At 64.2% G+C, this 16652-nt stretch overlaps 1 protein-coding gene across 1 annotated transcript; it reads left to right on the forward strand.

Annotated features, from left to right (window-relative positions):
• The first annotated feature begins 16 nt into the window (after positions 1-16).
• On the forward strand, positions 17-16576 carry SHARPIN (SHANK associated RH domain interactor). Its single transcript, XM_052787921.1, has 14 exons — positions 17-306; positions 5244-5418; positions 6073-6183; positions 7384-7525; positions 9734-9824; positions 10122-10395; positions 11127-11257; positions 11439-11612; positions 14913-15073; positions 15217-15328; positions 15408-15587; positions 15698-15796; positions 15887-16030; positions 16177-16576. Exons 1-14 carry the CDS (start codon positions 82-84, stop codon positions 16255-16257), a joined length of 2100 nt encoding a protein of 699 aa, XP_052643881.1. The 5' UTR covers positions 17-81; the 3' UTR covers positions 16258-16576.
• Positions 16577-16652: the final 76 nt, after the last annotated feature.

The following is a 16652-nucleotide window of genomic DNA, read 5'->3' on the forward strand; positions in this document are numbered from 1 at the left end:
GGACGCGGGGACGCGTTTCCGGCCGGAGCGCGCGGCGGGCGGAAGTACCGGCGGAGGCGGAGGGAGGCGGCGGCGGCGGCGATGGCTCTGCCCGGTGCCCCCGCCCCGGCCCCGGCCGCGGCCCCGGTGCCGCCGCCGCCGCCCACCGTGTTGATGGCGGTGCGGGCGGGGTTGGCGCGGCCCTCCCGCCTCCCGCCGCTCCCTGCCGCCGCCGCGCTCCGCCTGCAGCTCAGCGTCGAACCGGCGGCCGGCGGGCAGCGACGTTTCCGCCTCGGCCTGCGGCACCCGGAGGCGGCCGGCGGCGCGGTGAGACCGGGGGGGGGCGGCCCGGGGATGGGTTGGGGGAGTCGGCGGCAGCGAGGTGCCACTGCTGGGGCGGGGGGGCGATCGTTCTCCCCCGCTTCCCGTTCCCGGTACCGAAGAGCCGGCGTTGGGCTCTGCCCGGCTCCTGTCGTGGTGGGGGGGGGCCCTCCGGTGCAGCGGTAGCCGGGTACTCCCTCCCCGGGGAGCGCTGCCGGGCCTGGGGGCTCGGGCCCGCCGCCCGGAGAGGGTCTCTGGCGGGGGGGAGCTCCCCGGGGCTGTGCCCCCCCCCCCCCGGCACTCTATAGGCCCCTGCCGGGGGCGGGGGGGGCCCCCTGTCCCTGCCCGGTGGCTGCCTGCACCCGCCCCCCCAGCCACCAAAACCCCACCGGTATCCGACCCCCCCGTGCCCGCAGCAGGAGGCTGGGGGGGCGGGGTGCAGGTCCCGGCCGTGGTCCCAGCTGGTGCCTGCCCGACCGGGGCCCCCCAAATCCCACCGGTGAGGGGGGAACCGCGGCTGGTACTGGAGAAGAGGGGGGGGGGGGCTTCGGGAAGAGCCTGAGCTGCTGCCCCCCCCCTCCTGCCTGCCCCTGCTTGCACTGGCAGGGTTGTCTGGGGGAAGCTGGTTTCTGGGCAGCACCAAGGAGCTCAAGGTCTTCCAACGTTTTCAGCGTTGATCCCCTACGCCGTGCCAGCGCCGGGAGGTCTGGGCAGCTGCCGGCCGAGGGGGTGCAGCGCCGGGGGCACAGCTGTGCTGCCCGCTTTCCCTGTAGGCAGCGCGTGCCAAGTGATGGTCAGCTTTTGGCAGCGGGCTAGTTCATACTCCATCTCTGTGGATGGACTGGCTGCTTGGTTCGCTGGGTGCTTAAGCTTGGGGGGGAAAAACAAAGGAGGTCCTCGGCGCGGGGTGTTTGCACTGTGCCTCCCCTCCTCGGACACGGTCCCTGCTCGCTTCAGTTGCAGTGCTAGTTCTGTGTCATTGGATCACAGAAGGGTTTGGGTGGGAAGGGATCTTAAAGACCATCTAGTTCCAACCCCCCTGCCATGGGCAGGGACACCTTCCGCTAGACCAGGTTGCTCAAAGCCCCATCCAACCTGGCCTTGAACACTGCCAGGGATGGGGCATCCACAAATTCTCTGGGCAACCTGAGCCTGTGTCTCGCCACCCTCACAGTGAGGAACTTCTTCCTTGCGTCTAATCTAAATCTCCCCTCTTTCAGTTTAAAACCATTACCCCTTGTCCTATCGCTGCAGGCACTACTAAAAAGTCTGTCCCCACCTTTCTTATAAGTCCCCTATTAAGTATAGAGAGGCTGCGATAAGGTCTTCCCAGAGCCTTCCCTTCTCCAGGCTCAACAACCCCAACTCCTCAGCCTTTCTCCATAGCAGAGGTGTTCCAGCCCTCGGACCATTTCCGTGTCCCTCCTCTGGACCCGCTCCACAGGTCTGTGTCTGTCTCATGCTGGGGACCCCAGAGCTGGACGCAGTGCTCCAGGGGGGGTCTCACCAGAGCAGAATAGAGGGGCAGAATCCCCTCCCTCGACCTGCTGGTCACGCTGCGCTGGATGCAGCCCAGGATACACTTGGCTTTCTGGGCTGCAAGTGCACATTGCCGGCTCATGTCCTGTTTGTCACCTACCCATGTCCCCCAGTCCTTCTCCGCAGGGCTGCTCCCCATCCATCCATCCCCCAGTCTGTGCTGGGACTGGGGCTTGCCCTGACCCATGTGCAGGACCTTGCACTTGGCCTTGTTGAACCTCATGAGCTTCACACAGACCCATTCCTCCAGCCTGCCCAGGTCCCCGTTTCAGGAGCAGACCCACTCCTGGCTGATTTTCCCCCCCCAATTTGCTCAGCCCTGGTGCTGGCTGCACGTGGGCCGAGACCTTTCCTCCTGCTGACACACTGAGGCTTGGCTGTCCTGCTGAGCCCTCGGTGCCTGCTGCCCTGCTCTCGGGGTGCTTTTCTTCTCCGTCCCCACTCTGGGTTCTGGTTTATGCCGTGCTGGAAATGTTCCCCCTCCGAGTCATTGCTCCTGGCACTGGGGAGGTACTCGGGAAGGTGGAGTGGAGGCAATGGTGCTGTTGGCTCTGATGAACACGCAAGGCCTACAGGGTGGAGTGGGGAGCTGCCTTTCCCCTGTGCTGCTCTTGCACCCAGCACTCAATTCCCCCTCCAGTCCCGCGTGGTTCAAGGACGGCTATCGGTGCTCGTCCTCGCAAGGGCCGGGGTCTTTTGGCTTCATGTGGGGCAAGCTGGGTTGGGGCTGCTCCTGCTGGCTCTGCCACGCAGTGGGGCATGCTGGCAGTGACCGGGCACAGCGCTGCGCTTTGTGTGGCTCGAGCCCTCTTAAGTGCTGAGTAAAACCTGAGTGGGGAGGTGGCGGTGCTGCCGGGGAGGTGACGGTGCTGCTGGGGAGGCGGCACGGGCCCCAGCTCACGCTCCCCATCCTGTTATCGTTCCTGCCACCGTGACACACGCTGGCTGCTCAGCCATCACCGCGGGCACTCCTGTGGTTAGCTCAAACCTGGGTTTCGGTTTCTACCGGAGCACGGCAGGGCAGCAGCTTGTGCCTGCCGGAGTGGCGTGAGGTTGCATGCGAGGCTGCAGCTCAGCCTGAGAGGCGAGTGATGGGATGAGCTGAGAGGTAAAGGCAGTCGCTGGTGAGACTCCACAGAGTCTGGAGCTGATCCCCCCCCTCCTTCTCCCCTCTCAAGGTCAAAGTGTTGCAGGGACCGGTAACACACAGCAGCCGAGCCGGCCTCCCTGCCGGAGCATGGCGTTGAGCCCTTGGGAGACGCGTGCCGTCCACCCTGGCAGCGCCGGGCCAGCCCCGAATGGCAAATGGTGTCAGACCAGCTGCTCTGCCCGGCATCTGACCTCAGGGTGGGCCAGCTGCTGGTACAAAACCCAGCGGTGCCGTGGCTCCTCTTGGCCTCCACTTGCCGCGGCAGCGTTCATACCGCGGTGCGCTGCCGTCCGCCCGCCCTGGCCCCGTGTAACGGGAGGGCTCCGGTGCAGGATCCCTGCCCGGGATCCAGTTGGCAGGCAGCTTCTGTGGGGAAGAAGCCCGGGGCCGTGCCCGTGGGAAGGGGATCAATTCTTGGAATGGCCGGAGGAGCCTCTGCCGGTGCTGGGAGTTGCTCAGCCCTCGGAGGGGAGGAGGGGGGGGGGGATGAAGTTGCGGGTCCAGTGTCCTCTCCTCTGGTGCAGCTCCAGAGGCTGGGGGTGAGGGGTTCTTTGTCCTCAGGAGAGGTTAAACAGCCGAAACCTCTTGCCTGAGCCCTGGGCTGGTCGCTCAGTGGCTCTGAGACCCGGCAAAGGTGGAGGATGAGCTGGAGGTGCCCGTTTGGCTGCAGGTACCCGTCACCAGCGGCTCCCCAGCCTGTGCAGCCCACCTCCCCACTCCCACCACTTCCCTGACGTCCCCTGGGACGGGGGCTGCTCCCCTGGGTGCCCCTTGGCACAATGGCGGGAGCTGGCTGCTCCGGCCACCCGGCAAATCGAAACCCTGTTTTCCTGGACGTTTTCCTAATGAATTGGAGCTGGAGGCAGCAGGCAGGGTGTGAGGCCGTGGCTGACATGCCTGTGTGTCAGGGACAGCCATTTCTGAGTTGGAAGATGGCCCTGGCAAAGGCACATCCCTGGGCTCTGCTCTGTGGCTGAAAGGGCTCGGTTCCTCCCTCGCTTTGATTCCTTCCCCTGGGAGCATCCTTCCCACGGGACATGGGTGCGGAGGACACCCGGGAGCTGCTCCGGGGTCAGCTTTACTTTCCCAGCTGACAAGTCAAAGGGAAAGTTGCCCCTGGGGTGCGGGGGCTTTACATCAGCTCTCTTTTCTTCTTCCCCGCCGCCATTCCTGTAATTCTGGTGTTGGGACAGGGGACAGCAGGTCAAGGGGGACTTGGCAGGACTTTAAACTCAGACGAAGGGCAAGGAAACCAGCGGTTTCTCTCAAACTTCCTTCCACCCCCCCCGCCCATGTCCCCGTACGGTGCAGGCAGCGCTTGCCAGCTTCCTGCTCGCTGCCTGTGGGGTGCGGTGGCAGGTGGCTGCGCAGAGTCCTTCCCTGCGCCCCGGCTCCTCCCGACCTGCCATTTTACCAGAAGCGGAATTGAAAGCTCCGGCGTGAAGCCAAGACTGGTGTCAGCCGGCAGGGAGGAGCGGGGCCGAGGCACCCCGAGGATGGCTGGGGCTCTCCTGCGGAGGCTGGTCCTGCACCCCACAGTCAGTGGGGAGCTGGCAGAGCTTGTCTGCCGGTGGGAGGGGACACGGGAAAGCTGAGCCCCGAGGTGCGTGGAGGGGGGGAAGGATTTTCCCATGGCTTGTAAAAGGGGAAAGGAACTGGCTTCCCCTGAGAGCTGCTGTCATGGCAGCCCGACTCGTCTTAGATGTCTCCTGCACTTTGGTTTTGAGAGAGGGGAAGAGGCAAACGGGAGAAGGGGTGGATTTAGTTGTATGTGCACCCGGTAGAGACGGCCGTGCCGGTGCAGGGTGACCGGGGATCACCTGGCAGGTGCCAGGTCGGTGGCTGCGAGCAGGTCACAGCCCTTGGTATTCTGTGGTAGCCTCTGGCCGGGGTGGAGGACAGGAGACTGCAGACAACGGGGTGGCTGCCAAGCCGTGACGGGGCTTGGAGGCAGCCCTGGGCACAGAGGGTCAGCGTTTCGGGCTGGGTTTGTGGTTTGGTGCATTTGGGGCCAGATTTGTGGTTCGGTGCCCAGGGACAGAGGGTTGCGCTTGGCTTGGTGCGTGTTTATGTCCACACTTATCTCATGAGAGACCATGGTGGAGGCAAAGAGAGGGACAGCCTGCGTCCCCAGGTCCTGGCTTGGACACCGTGTCGGGGGGCTGTCCCCTTGCCTGGTGCACCGTCCACGTGTGGCACATCCTCAGCCTGGCTCCATCGTGGCATGACACTCTCGTCCTTCTCCTTCCCCCAGAACGTGGCGGAATACGACCTCAAGGACATCTCGTACAAGGTGAGGAGCCCCACGTGCCACGAACTGACGGTCCTCGGCTCCTCGGATGAGCCCATGGTGTTTAACTTCGAGGAGGAGCGGGAGGCGCAGAAGTGGTGGACGATTGTGAGCAGCTCCCTGCGGGAGGTGCAGAAAGGTCAGTGTGGACACACGGCTGCCCGAGGGCTGGCAGGGACCTGGGGCATCTGCCTGCTGCTCAGAGGGGCTGCCAGGCTTTCCCCAGCTGGGAGACAAGGCTGGGACTGGTCCTGCCGTGAAATACCAGCTGCTTCTGGCTCCCCGAGTGCCGGGGCAGCATCTCAGCCCTCTCCTTCCCTGTGTGCGTTGGAGCATCCGAGGGGGTGGAGGAGACGCCAGGAGACAGGAGGTGGTGTGGGCAGTGACCGGGGAACAGGGGTGACTGGCCCAACCCCACGTACTGGGAGGGAGCTGCTCGATTGAAGGGGAAGAAAGCAGCACTGGGAAGTTCTGGGTAGCTGGAGGAGCATGGTGCATCTCTGCTGCCCTTACCCCAGCGGTCCTGGGAGCTCAGGGGAGCAGCGGCCAAAGGCTTTGCAGAGACGGTGGGCTGTTGCTGGTGCTGCTCTCTGAGCTCTGTCAGCCCTTGGGACGTGGGTTAGGGTCACTGTTACCTTCGCCTCAAACGACCTTGCGTAGCCCAGGGCTTCCTAGTGCATCTTTGCCCTGTGGTGTGAGTGTGGAGCTCCTTGGGGAGGACGGTTGGTGACTGTCACTGCTCGGGGCGGGAGGTGGCACTGCCTTGCCCTGATGTATTCCTGCCTTCCCTCAGCCTCGGACAGCACGCTGGCATCCCAGGCCTCATCCCTGCCCGCAGCTGCCGGGGGCGTCTCTGCAGATCAGGATCCAGAGGCAGCTCTCTCCTTGGAGCTTTCCGAGAAAGGTATTTGAGGGGGAAAGTTTCTTGGCTCTTTTGGTGTATCAGGAGTTGCCAACCGTCCACGGAAGACAGGCTCAGACCTGGGTCCAGCTGCTCCCCTGGCCTGTGGCTGACAACAAGCTCTTTTATCACAGAATCATTGAGGTTGGAAAAGACCTTTAAGATGATCGAGTCCAACCGTGAACCCAACACTGCCAAGTCCACCACTAAACCATGTCCCTAATCGCCACCTCTGTGCATCTTTTAAATACCTCCCAGGATGGTGACTCCACCACTTCCCTGGGCAGCCTGTTCCAATGCTTGGCAACCCTTTTGGTGAAGAAATTATTCCTAATATCCAATTTAAACCTCCCCTGGCGCAACTTGAGGCCATTTACTCTTGTCCTATCGCTTGTTACTTGGGAGAAGAGACCAACTCCCACCTCGCTACAACCTCCTTTCAGGTAGCTGTAGAGAGCGATAAGGTCTTCCCTGAGCCTCCATTTCTCCAGGCTAAACAACCCCAGTTCCCTCAGCCGCTCCTCATAAGACTTGTGCTCCAGGCCCTTCACCAGCTTCATTGCTCTGTTTTGGACACGCTCCAGCACCTCAATGTCTTTATTGTAGTGAGCAGCCCAAAACTGAAGGCAGTATTCAAGGTGCAGCCTCACCAGTGCCGAGTACAGGGGGACGATCCCTTCCCTAGTCCTGCTGGCCACACAATTTCTGACACAAGCCAGGATGCTCTTGGCCTTTTTGGCCACCTGTGAAACCCTGGTCCTGTGGGACAGCAGCTTGCCCCGAGGCCGGGCTGGGGGCCATGTGTCCCAGGAGGTCGCTGTGGGCGGTCAGGTCAGCCGAGCTGTGTGAGGAGGGACAGAACTAAGCTCCCAGCGGCCCCAGAAATTTCCCTCGGCGCTCTCAGCCGCACCTCTCCAGCAGCATAGCTGCTCCTCCTCCTGCCTCAGCTGCTGGCTGGCTGTGCAGCGAGTGTGTTTCCGAGGAGCCTCGTACAGAGCTCCTGCCGCCCTTCAGCACTGTTTCCATGCTGAACTGAACCAGAATTGCTGTTTTGAGATGTGAGGCTGTGGCACATGCAGTCTCAGGGTCCTCTGGGTGCCGGCTTTGCTGGTGCTGCGGGTGGCAGTGGTTGTGCCGTGCCCCGGGGAGGGTGTTTGCAGACTGGCTGCCGTTTTACGGTTCTCCCTCTCCATCCCGCCACAGAGGACCTGGCGCTCCACCTCGCCCAGGCGATCGAGTACGGAGACGAGGAGGTGGCCTCGCAGTGTGCCGTGGCCCTGGCTCGCCAGCAAGCCATGCTCAGTATCCTCTTGAAGGAGTCCAACTACCCCACGGACGATATCAGGTGAGCGCTTCCGACCGTCGCGTTTTTGGAGCCAACGTGAGCACGCCTCCCATTCCTTAGCATCCCTGCCTGGGCCCACGGGAAAATGACCTGCCCTGGACGGAGTCCTGGTCCTGTGCCGGGGCTCTGTGCTCCTCTGCAGGCAGCTGCCTGCTGTGCCATAAGCCTGGGGATGTCCTGCCTGCCCAGCCAGCACCTCCTCCCCTGCAGCTCTGCTGCTTTGCTGGACATTTGGGTCACTTACCCCATGTCCCTGGACTGTGTGGCCCTTGGCTCTGTCTTTTTTATGTGGTTTTGCCTGTAGTGGTGACGGTCCAGGGCGCTTGAGTGTCTGTCAGAGCCAGAACAGCCTCCTGCAGCCCCTGCAGCAGAGCTGCTCCATGAATTCCTCTGCCGTCACTTGGGATCAGTCCTGGCAGGAGAAGGAAATGTGCAGCTCGTGCTGGGGAAGCCACAGCTTTCCTGGAGGAATGTGGTATCCTGGGATTTGTACTTCTTCCCTAGCTCCTAGGAGGAAGGAGAGGGGGGAATACAGGAGCAGGGTATTGGATGCTACCAGAAAAGCCAGGAACCCGGAGGGTAAGCCCGTCCGGGCAGCAGCCGGCACAGCAAGGACCTGATCCTGTGGAGCCCTCAGGCTCTGCTCAAACACAACTGTGCCCCTCTGCAGTGTGAAGGGACTGTCACCAGCTGCTGGGACAGCTTTCCCCCTCTCTGGGGGACCTGGGGACACCCCTCCACCAGCCTCCCTCGGTTCCTGCTGCTCTCTGCCTGGGGACAAAGAGCCTGCCCGCTCCGAAGGGTGCTGCCACCTGCCATGCGGGTTTGAGAAAGGCCTCCAGGAAGGTTAAAACACCAATTTCGTATCAAGAGCGATAGCCAGGACTAGACTGAGGAGATTCATGGGTAAACGTCAGTAATTGGGCAGCGTTGTGGCTCCCAACTCTGCGAGTGCCCCGAAGGGGGTCGGTGAGCCAAAGGGCAGGGCAGCCTGGCTGGCGTGCTGTGCCAGGAATGCCAAAACGCTTCCAACAAACTTCCTTAAAAGCCTTCAAGAAGGAAAGCTATGTGCTGTAGAGCAGGAGGGAGCATCCTGCTTTGGACTGATGACCAGCCAAAAGGTGGGAGACGCAGGGCAGGAATAATGCGCTGCGTATTGTGGCAGAGAGCGCAGGCGTCTGCAGAGACGGGACTGTTCCAGGGACACACAAATGACCTGGAAATGGTGATGAGCTGTGAGGTCTGGACTTAGAGATGGGTCTTGTGGCTCCGAGCACTTGGACTCAATGCTGATAAACGCGAAGGGGGGCAAACAGGGAAGATGCTGGTGGGCGCACAACAGCAGGCAGCAATGCAGCAGACCTGGAAACGACCGCGGGTGGTTCAGGCAAGGCCAGCGGCACCGTTCAACAAGACCTGCAGCGTTCGGGGTCCTTAGAAACAGGGGAGGGGGCACATGGGAGAGCCCAGCACTACCTGCGTGTTTCTGTCTTAATACTTGGGAAATCCAGCTTTGGCCCCTCTGTCTTGGATAGAGGGAAGGAGTGGGATGATCAGAGGCATGAAACACCTTTGCAGGAGGAGGGCTTGAAAGGTTCAGACCCTGGTCTGAAGGAGAGGCAGCTGGGGGAGTGAGGGGGGGTCTGTAGGGGATCAGAACGGAGAAGGGGAATGCTCATTCACATGGCTGGGGACAGGTGGACTAGGAGGCCCAGGGAAATTGGGAAGCACCAGATTGAAAGCAAGTGAAAGGAACTGTTTTTTCTCACTGTATCTAAGTACATGGTGGAAATCATTGCCAAGGGTGTGTGGAGGCTGGCAGGACAAACAGGCTGGAATAGAGGATAAACAAAACAGGGAGGGGGAACCAACTTCCCTGTGAGTGTTAAAAGGGACGTTTGGGATGCAGCCCTCAGCAGGAGTGGGCCGGGAGCTGCTGCCAGAGGCAGGCACAGTGAAGGCCAGGGGTTGCCTGTCCCGGTTTCCTGGGATGCAACATACGGATCGCAGCTGGAAACCTGGTGTTAGACCTCGTGGGACTCCCCCACGGGGCACTGCCTGCGGCCTTGGCTCCGCGGCTGAGAGCATCGTGCCTGGAGAGCGGCTCGTGCCGAGTGTGGTGCCGGGACCCCCCTGGCCCAGCAGCAGCACTGCCTTACTCCCGATCCCGGCAGCCCTTCTCTAACGGCATCCATCTCTTTTCTCCAGCATGAAGGTCGGCGTGGAGGATGCGACATCTTCCGCAAGCATCACCATCAGGGTCCGTGCTCACACTACAATAGCAACGCTCAAGCAGCAGGTACGGAGTGGTGCGAGCCTGATGCCGGGGGCCATGCAGCGTGAGCCCCCCAACCTGGCTGGGAGACAAGAGCCCTTGGGGTCCCTGCAGCCCCCTTTTTAAATGCTTGTACCTGCGGTGTGGGAGCTGGGCTTTCCCACCCACTCCTCTGCCTTTGGAGCTGGCTCTTCACCGGTTCTCCTGGCTTGCTGACGCTTGCCAGCATGGCATCGGCCCCTGCCGCGCCACAAGGCGGGGTTAGAAGCTGCAGGGAAGCCGTGGCTGTGGGCTCACCTCCAGGCTTCTCCGGCTGCCCAGGTCTTCCAGGATTATGGGTTCCACCCCTTGGTTCAGCGCTGGATCATCGGGCAGTGCCTGTGCGTGGACGAACGGACCGTTTCCTCCTACGGCATCCGCAAGGACGGCGACACCGCGTTCCTCTACCTGCTCTCGGCGAAGATGGCCGAGCTCACCGAGCAGCGCTACGAGGAGGACCAGGCGCAGGTCATGCTCAGCTCCACCTCCTCGCTGACCGACGCTGCCGGGGAAAAGCGCAAATACAACACCCTGCCCAACATGTCTCCAAAGAAAGGTCTGGCTCTCCTCTACTCTCCCTGTGGCCACTGGTGGGGAGGGAAGCCCGGGTCCTGCCTGGCTCCAGCGCAAGGTGCCAGACCGGGTGTAGCAGCAGGGATGGGGACCCTGGCATCGGGGTGCTGCTGTGCCAGGGTGGGTGAGGATGTGTGGGGTGCTGGGGGGGCTCTCTGGGCAGTACCTCCCTGGGCTGGAGGGCAGGGCGGTCGCTTAGGCTGCTGCGCTGCTAGAAAAGGCTGAGCAGCTTCTCCAGGGTGGAGCAGAGCAGGGCTCTGGGGGCCGATACCCTCCGCCTTGGGAAGCCACTGCTTGCCTGCACCCTCTGTGCTGCTGAGCGTGCAGCTCGGGAAGAGCCTTCGTGGCCTTCCTGTTGTTTTTCCCTTTACCAAAAGCAGGGTGGTGAGGAGAGGTCCAGCATCCACCCTGGGCGCTCCTCTTGTCACACATCGGGGTCCTGTGCTGTGAGCCGTTGGGTTCTGTGGCACCGGGAGCAGGCTCAGCACCATGGGCTGACCCTGCTTGTGCCGATGGTCTGGGGCAGGGCTGGTCCTTGGGATCCATGCTCGCTGCCTGGGGCCCAGCCTGGGAAGAGCAGCCTCTTCCCTGGAGAGGAGGGGGCCCCCCCGCCCTGGCACAATTCAGCACGCTCTTGGCCAGGCCTGGCTGCTCGGTCCTGTGCCGGTCCCTGGGCTGGTTGTAACATCCCCCTTCGCCGACGTCGCTCTCCAGGCTGGGGAAATGAGGCCGGCAGGAAGATGGACATCGGTGAGATCAGCCAGCACTTGGACACACTGCAGATTGGCGACCTTTTCAGTGCCCAGCCAAAGCCTGCTGCCACAAGTCTGCCTTCGCCAGTGCCGGTACGTGGCCCACGGTGTGTCCCCCCATCATCACCCTGCTCTGCCCGCCCCAGGTCCTCCCTTTCTCCCAGTCTGGGGGGTGCTGGGGAAGGGCGGGTGCTCCCCCTGCATCCTACCGCCCCGCCTTCCCTCTCTCCAAAGCATTTTTCCCGGCTTCTGCATCTCTTGCGTGTCCCTGCAGGCGGGCTGGTCATGTCCAAAATGCACCTTCATCAACAAACCCACGCGGCCGGGCTGCGAGATGTGCAGCACGGACCGTCCTGAAGACTATGTGGTCCCTGGCAGCTACAAGCCGGACGAGACAGAGCTGTGGAGGATGCAGCAGGAGCAGGAGGGGATCCTGCAGTACCAGCAGGTAAGGGGGCTCACCGTCCACCCCAGCGAGCCGCTGGGCTCCCTGCACCACTGCTCGAGGACAGATCCGGGGAGGATCGGGCATTGGCAGGGTTCGGAGGTGTCGTGGGCGCATGGATCCCGCGCTGCTCTGGGAAATGGGCTGGGAAGGAGAGGCAGATACCCTGAGGGGCAGCACAGGGGGCTGTTGCAGCCCCCTTCTTTCCCCCGCCAAGGGGCAGCCGCTGCCTGCCCGTGCGCCCCGGGGACGGGCAGAGGTGCTGCATCGTGAGCACGACGTCTTCTGGCTGTTAGAGAAGATCGCTGCCGTGGCAGGGATCTGACCGCTTTCGTTCGCCTGCGGCTGTGCAAAGGGCGGGCAGCGATGTGTGGCAGGGCAGGGATCTGTGACCCCGCGGGCAGAGCGTGGCAGGACATGGCACCCCAGTCCGGCAGGTCCTTCTTCTCTCAGCTAACTGCGTAGCGAGGTGTGTGTCGCGTCGGCAGTCCTGTGTGCTTTCTCCTGTGTGCTGGAAGCCGTTTCCCATTTTGTAGAAACGTGGCGGGGGGGGGCTCCGATGGGACCTCCCGCCCCCAGGGCTGCAGCTATGCGGGGAGCCTTGGCCCCGAGGTTGGGGTGCGCTACGGGACTCGGGGGGGCCTCCGGCTCAGCCACTGACCAAACCTTCTCTTCTTTCTTTTTTCTCTTGTGCCGGGATCCCGCTAGGAAAAGGGAAGGAGAGAGGATGGCTCAGCTGCGCACTGCGTCCTGGGCTCGGGTTCCTTGGATGACTTCATCCACCTGTCCTCCGAATTCTGCTAGCCGCCCCGTGCCTGGCCCACCCGGACACCCCGTCCTGCCCCACCGGCCAGGGCCCGGTGCCCACCAGGACCTGGTGGCCCCCAGGCCGGCCCCCGCGTGCGCCCAGCGGCTGCCGCTGGGCCACCCCCTTGCTCAGACCCTAGTGTTGATGCGGGAACTTTCTGCAGGAGAAGAGCCGGTGGGGTCCAGGCTTGGTCCCGAGCTGCTGGGGGGGACGTGCTGCTCGCTCTGGGGGGCTCCAGGAGTGGGGGGCTGGCGGGGCAGCACGAGGGTCTGAGCCCCTTGGGATCGCAGGACCAGCCCTGCGAGTGTGGCAGCTCCCAGGTTAACGGCGTCCGGCGTGCTGCCTCTCCTGCCTATAGTGCCAGCGGGAAGGGGGGCACATCCCAGCCCCCCCGGGGTGCCTGGTGGGCTCCTCCCTGAGAGGAGCCATCGCTTGCTGTCCCAGCGCCAGGAGTTTTCCCTTCGCCTCCCTGTTCCTGGCCAGAGCCCCTGCTGCCGTCCGGCCCTTGGCCTTGCTGCTGCTCTGCCCTGCGTCCACCAGGCCCCTCGGGATCATGGTGGGGGGGATCTGAGCCCCCTCTGGGGTAGGGATGGTGTGAGGTGAGCGTGGCCAGCCCCACTGCTGCCCTCCTGATGCCGTCTGGTTCGTGAGGGCTTCAGGGAAGAGCCGGTGTGGCCGTGGGTTGGCACTGTCGGCACTGACGGTGCTCAGCCTGGGAGGTCTCGGAGGTTTGGGGTGCCATGCTGTGTGGGTCTCGGGCTCAGGGCGGGCATGCTCTGGGGGTCTCTGAGGCTTGGGGTGCTGTGCTCTGGGGGTCTCAGGCTTGGGGGTTTCTTCTTTGCTTTGTATGTGGAGGGGTGGCATTGTGGCAAGGTGGTCTTGGAAGCTGGCCGAGGGTTGCCAGCAGTAGGGCTCAGCCCCGAGCCCCCCAGCCCCCCTTGCCTCGCAGGCACCAGCCCTCACTGGGGTGCTGGCCCTGCGGCACCCATAGGAATAGGCTTGGGGGGGCTGTTGGCTGAGGTGTGGCCCTGGGTTTGGGGATCCCTGGTGCCACGCTCCCCTTCCTGGCTGCCAAGAGCCCTGCGCTCCCCCAGGTCTGGCACCGGGACGGGCAGAGCCGCTCTGCCCAAACCAGCATCCGTGTGGGCCTGGCACAGCGTACGGCCCTTGGCCAGGGTGCTCTGTGCCACGGGTCCCTCTGGCTCCCGGAGCTGCTCGCACCCTGGGCGGCCAAAGATTTGGTTATTTGGCATTGCACTTTGCATTGGAGATCTCATCCTGCAGCCGGGCTTGTCCCAGCGGGGAGCTGTGCATCCCCCAGCCCGGGGTGGGGGGAAGGACGGGACCCTCGGTTTGGTGCTGTGGCTCCTTGGATTGTTGGATTGTGCCTCCCCGAAGCGGCTGTTGGGTGCCTGACGGTGCTGCAGGAGGGGCTGCGGATGGATTCCTTCCCTCATTAAAGCCTTATCCCACCAGCGTGGCTCTGCCATTTTCCTGTGCCGGGGGCAGGGGGGTCTGCTGCTGAAGGGGTCTTCATGCAACGAAATGGAAGAGAAGTCGGTGGGCGCTTCCTCACGGGGCTGCACAAGAGCAGGAGGCTGCTGAGCCATCCTGAGCAGCCCACGCCAAAGCTTGGCCTCGGTGCTGCACCTTCACAGCTGCCGCTTTGCCGGGGCAGGGCCGGTGCCGGGGAGGGGGTATGGGCTGGGATGGGGACCCCTGGCAAAGCACGGAGCCCTGCGTGGGTGACGCTCGGGAATGGGTTCGTGACTGCGGCGATCACGAAGCGCTGGCGTGGCGTCAAGTCTCACCAGCGCCCAAGCTCCGGCAGACTCGGCTCCCCCAGACCCCCGCAGCTGGGGAGCGGGGACCATGCTGCCGTCTGCACCGGCTTCAGCAACACACACAGACAGTCACAGGGTTTAAAATATATTAAAGTGCCTCAGAAATGCCCACGCTGGCCCTCCGGGGACCGCTGGGACCCTGGCTGCTGCCAGGGCTTGGTGCTCATGTCCCTCATGGGGCTGGGCCAGGGAAATGCCGGAGTGGGGCTCGGTGCCGGGTCTGACCGCACGCCTTGGGGTGCAGCAGCTGCCCCCCGCCTCTGCTTTCCTTTCCCTGGGGGGGGTGTCCCTGCAAATCCAGACCCGACTCCCTGAGCGCAGCCATTCCTCCTGGCTACCAAAGCTGTGGGGGACTCGGGACAAGTGGCCCCGGTCCTTTGGATGGTGGCCACGAGGGCTGTGAGAGGTGTGGAGTCATGCCAGCCTCCCTGATGATGCTTCCTCACTGCCAGTGGGGCTGTGCCGGCTCTCCCGGTAGCAGCTGCGCTCCCCGTGGGGCACAGCCAGAGATGTGCCCTTGGCTCCAGCTCAGGAGTCAGCCGCTGCAGGTGGCAAACGCTGGTCTTGGGCCTCTCTGCCGGGGCACCGAGCCCAGCTTGGGGGGCTGGTGGCGGTGCTGGGGGGCTGACCGGGGCTGTTCCTCGCCGGCAGGCGCTGGAGGCCGAGCGGCTGAAGAACTTCCAGCAGCTGCTGCAGCTGGAGGAGGAGGTTCTGGTGCCCAACCGGGAGGTGCTGGAGTGTCGCATCTGCTACCAGCGGGTCGCCCCGGGCGAGGGGGTGCTGCTGCGCGAGTGTCTGCACAACTTCTGCAGGTAACGCCCGACGGAGCCGCTCGCGGTCCCCGAGCCCCCCACCATGGCGGTGACCAGTCCCAAGACCCCCCAGCCCCGTATTGTCGTGGTGACCAGCCCTGAGCCCCCCCACCGTCGAGGTGACCAGGCACCTGTTCCTGCAGGGAGTGTCTGCGCCAGGTGATCAACTACAGCGAGGAGCCGGAGGTGGCCTGTCCCTTCCGCGACGACTCCTACGCCTGCAGCAGCCACCTCCAGGAGCGGGAGATCCGGGCGGTGAGCGCGTACCGGGTCGGTGCCGGCAGTGCCGGGGTGGGAGGGGGGGGCCGCATCCTGACCCTGCCTGTCTCCGCAGCTGGTGTCGCCGGAGGAGTACCGGCGGTTCCTGGAGAGGAGCCTGGTGCTGGCGGAGCGGCGCAGCCAAAACAGTTTCCACTGCAAAACCACCGACTGCCGGGGCTGGTGCATCTACGAGGATTCGGTCAATGAGTTTCGCTGCCCCATCTGCCAGGCCCTCAACTGCCTGCTCTGCAAGGTGAGCCGCTGCCGCACCGCTCCCGCCCTCGGCATCGCCCCCCACCACCGCAGAGGGGGCTCGGGGGGTGGGCAGCGGTGCTGAGCAGTGCCGTCTCCGCACCCCCCCAGGCCATCCACGAAGGGAAGAACTGCCGCCAGTACCAGGACGACCTGCAGGTCCAGGCGCAGAACGACTCGGCCGCCCGGCAGACCAACGACATGCTGCAGGTGGGGGTCCCGGCGGGGGGCCGGTGGGGCAGGCAGGGGGTTGCGGCGTGTCCCCCCCGTCCCTCACGGCCGCCTCTCCCCCACCGGCAGACCCTGGTGCAGATCGGGGAGGCCATGCACTGCCCCACCTGCCTCATCATCGTCCAGAAGAAGGACGGCTGCGACTGGATCCGCTGCACCGTCTGCCAGACCGAGATCTGCTGGGTGACCAAGGGGCCGCGCTGGGGGCCCGGGGTGAGCAATCCTGGGGGGCAGGAGGGACCCCCCCCCCCCGCATTCCCCACAGGTGGGGTGGGGGCCGGGTGAGCCTGCAGGGCCCAGGAGCCCCACGGTGGGCTCCCACCCTAACCCTGACCTCGACCCGCTCTCCCCCCACCCAGGGTCCCGGGGACACCAGTGGTGGATGTCGGTGCAACGTCAACGGACAGAGGTGCCACCCCCGGTGCCAAAACTGCCACTGAGCCCCTGCCTGGCCCGGGGGGACCCACTGGAGGCAGCCGGGGCCGGCAGCCGCTCTCCTCACACCGAGGGCCGGCCCAGCCGGGGCTCAGAGCCGGCACCGCGGCTGGAGCGGGGCCCAGAGACGCTTGCGGTCACGGGGGGAGAGCCACGTCCCGCAACCGGGAAAGGAGAGGATGGAACCGGGGCGGGGAGGTGCCATGGGGTCCTGCGCCGGTGGGGAGCAAGTTGGGGGGGGCTGCACGGAGCCTCTGCTGGCAGCAGGGCCACTGCGGGGGGGAGCGGCACGTCCCGTCCCAATAAAGCCATCTGTGTGCCAGAGCCTTGCTGCCAGCACTGCTGCAACGGCGGGGCCGTAACTCGCCCCCCCCGAGACGGGGGCGATGGGGATCGGCCC

Source organism: Harpia harpyja, chromosome 5 (assembly GCF_026419915.1).
Source record: "Harpia harpyja isolate bHarHar1 chromosome 5, bHarHar1 primary haplotype, whole genome shotgun sequence".
Taxonomy (NCBI): domain Eukaryota; kingdom Metazoa; phylum Chordata; class Aves; order Accipitriformes; family Accipitridae; genus Harpia; species Harpia harpyja.

Bases quoted from the DNA above. Each gene is read 5' to 3' on its own strand.
- SHARPIN (XM_052787921.1), top strand. From the start codon at position 82: ATGGCTCTGCCCGGTGCCCCCGCCCCGGCCCCGGCCGCGGCCCCGGTG. The intron at 7,526-9,733 runs GTGAGCGCTTCC...TCTTTTCTCCAG, and splicing joins TACCCCACGGACGATATCAG to CATGAAGGTCGGCGTGGAGG. The intron at 15,588-15,697 runs GTGAGCCGCTGC...GCACCCCCCCAG, and splicing joins TCAACTGCCTGCTCTGCAAG to GCCATCCACGAAGGGAAGAA.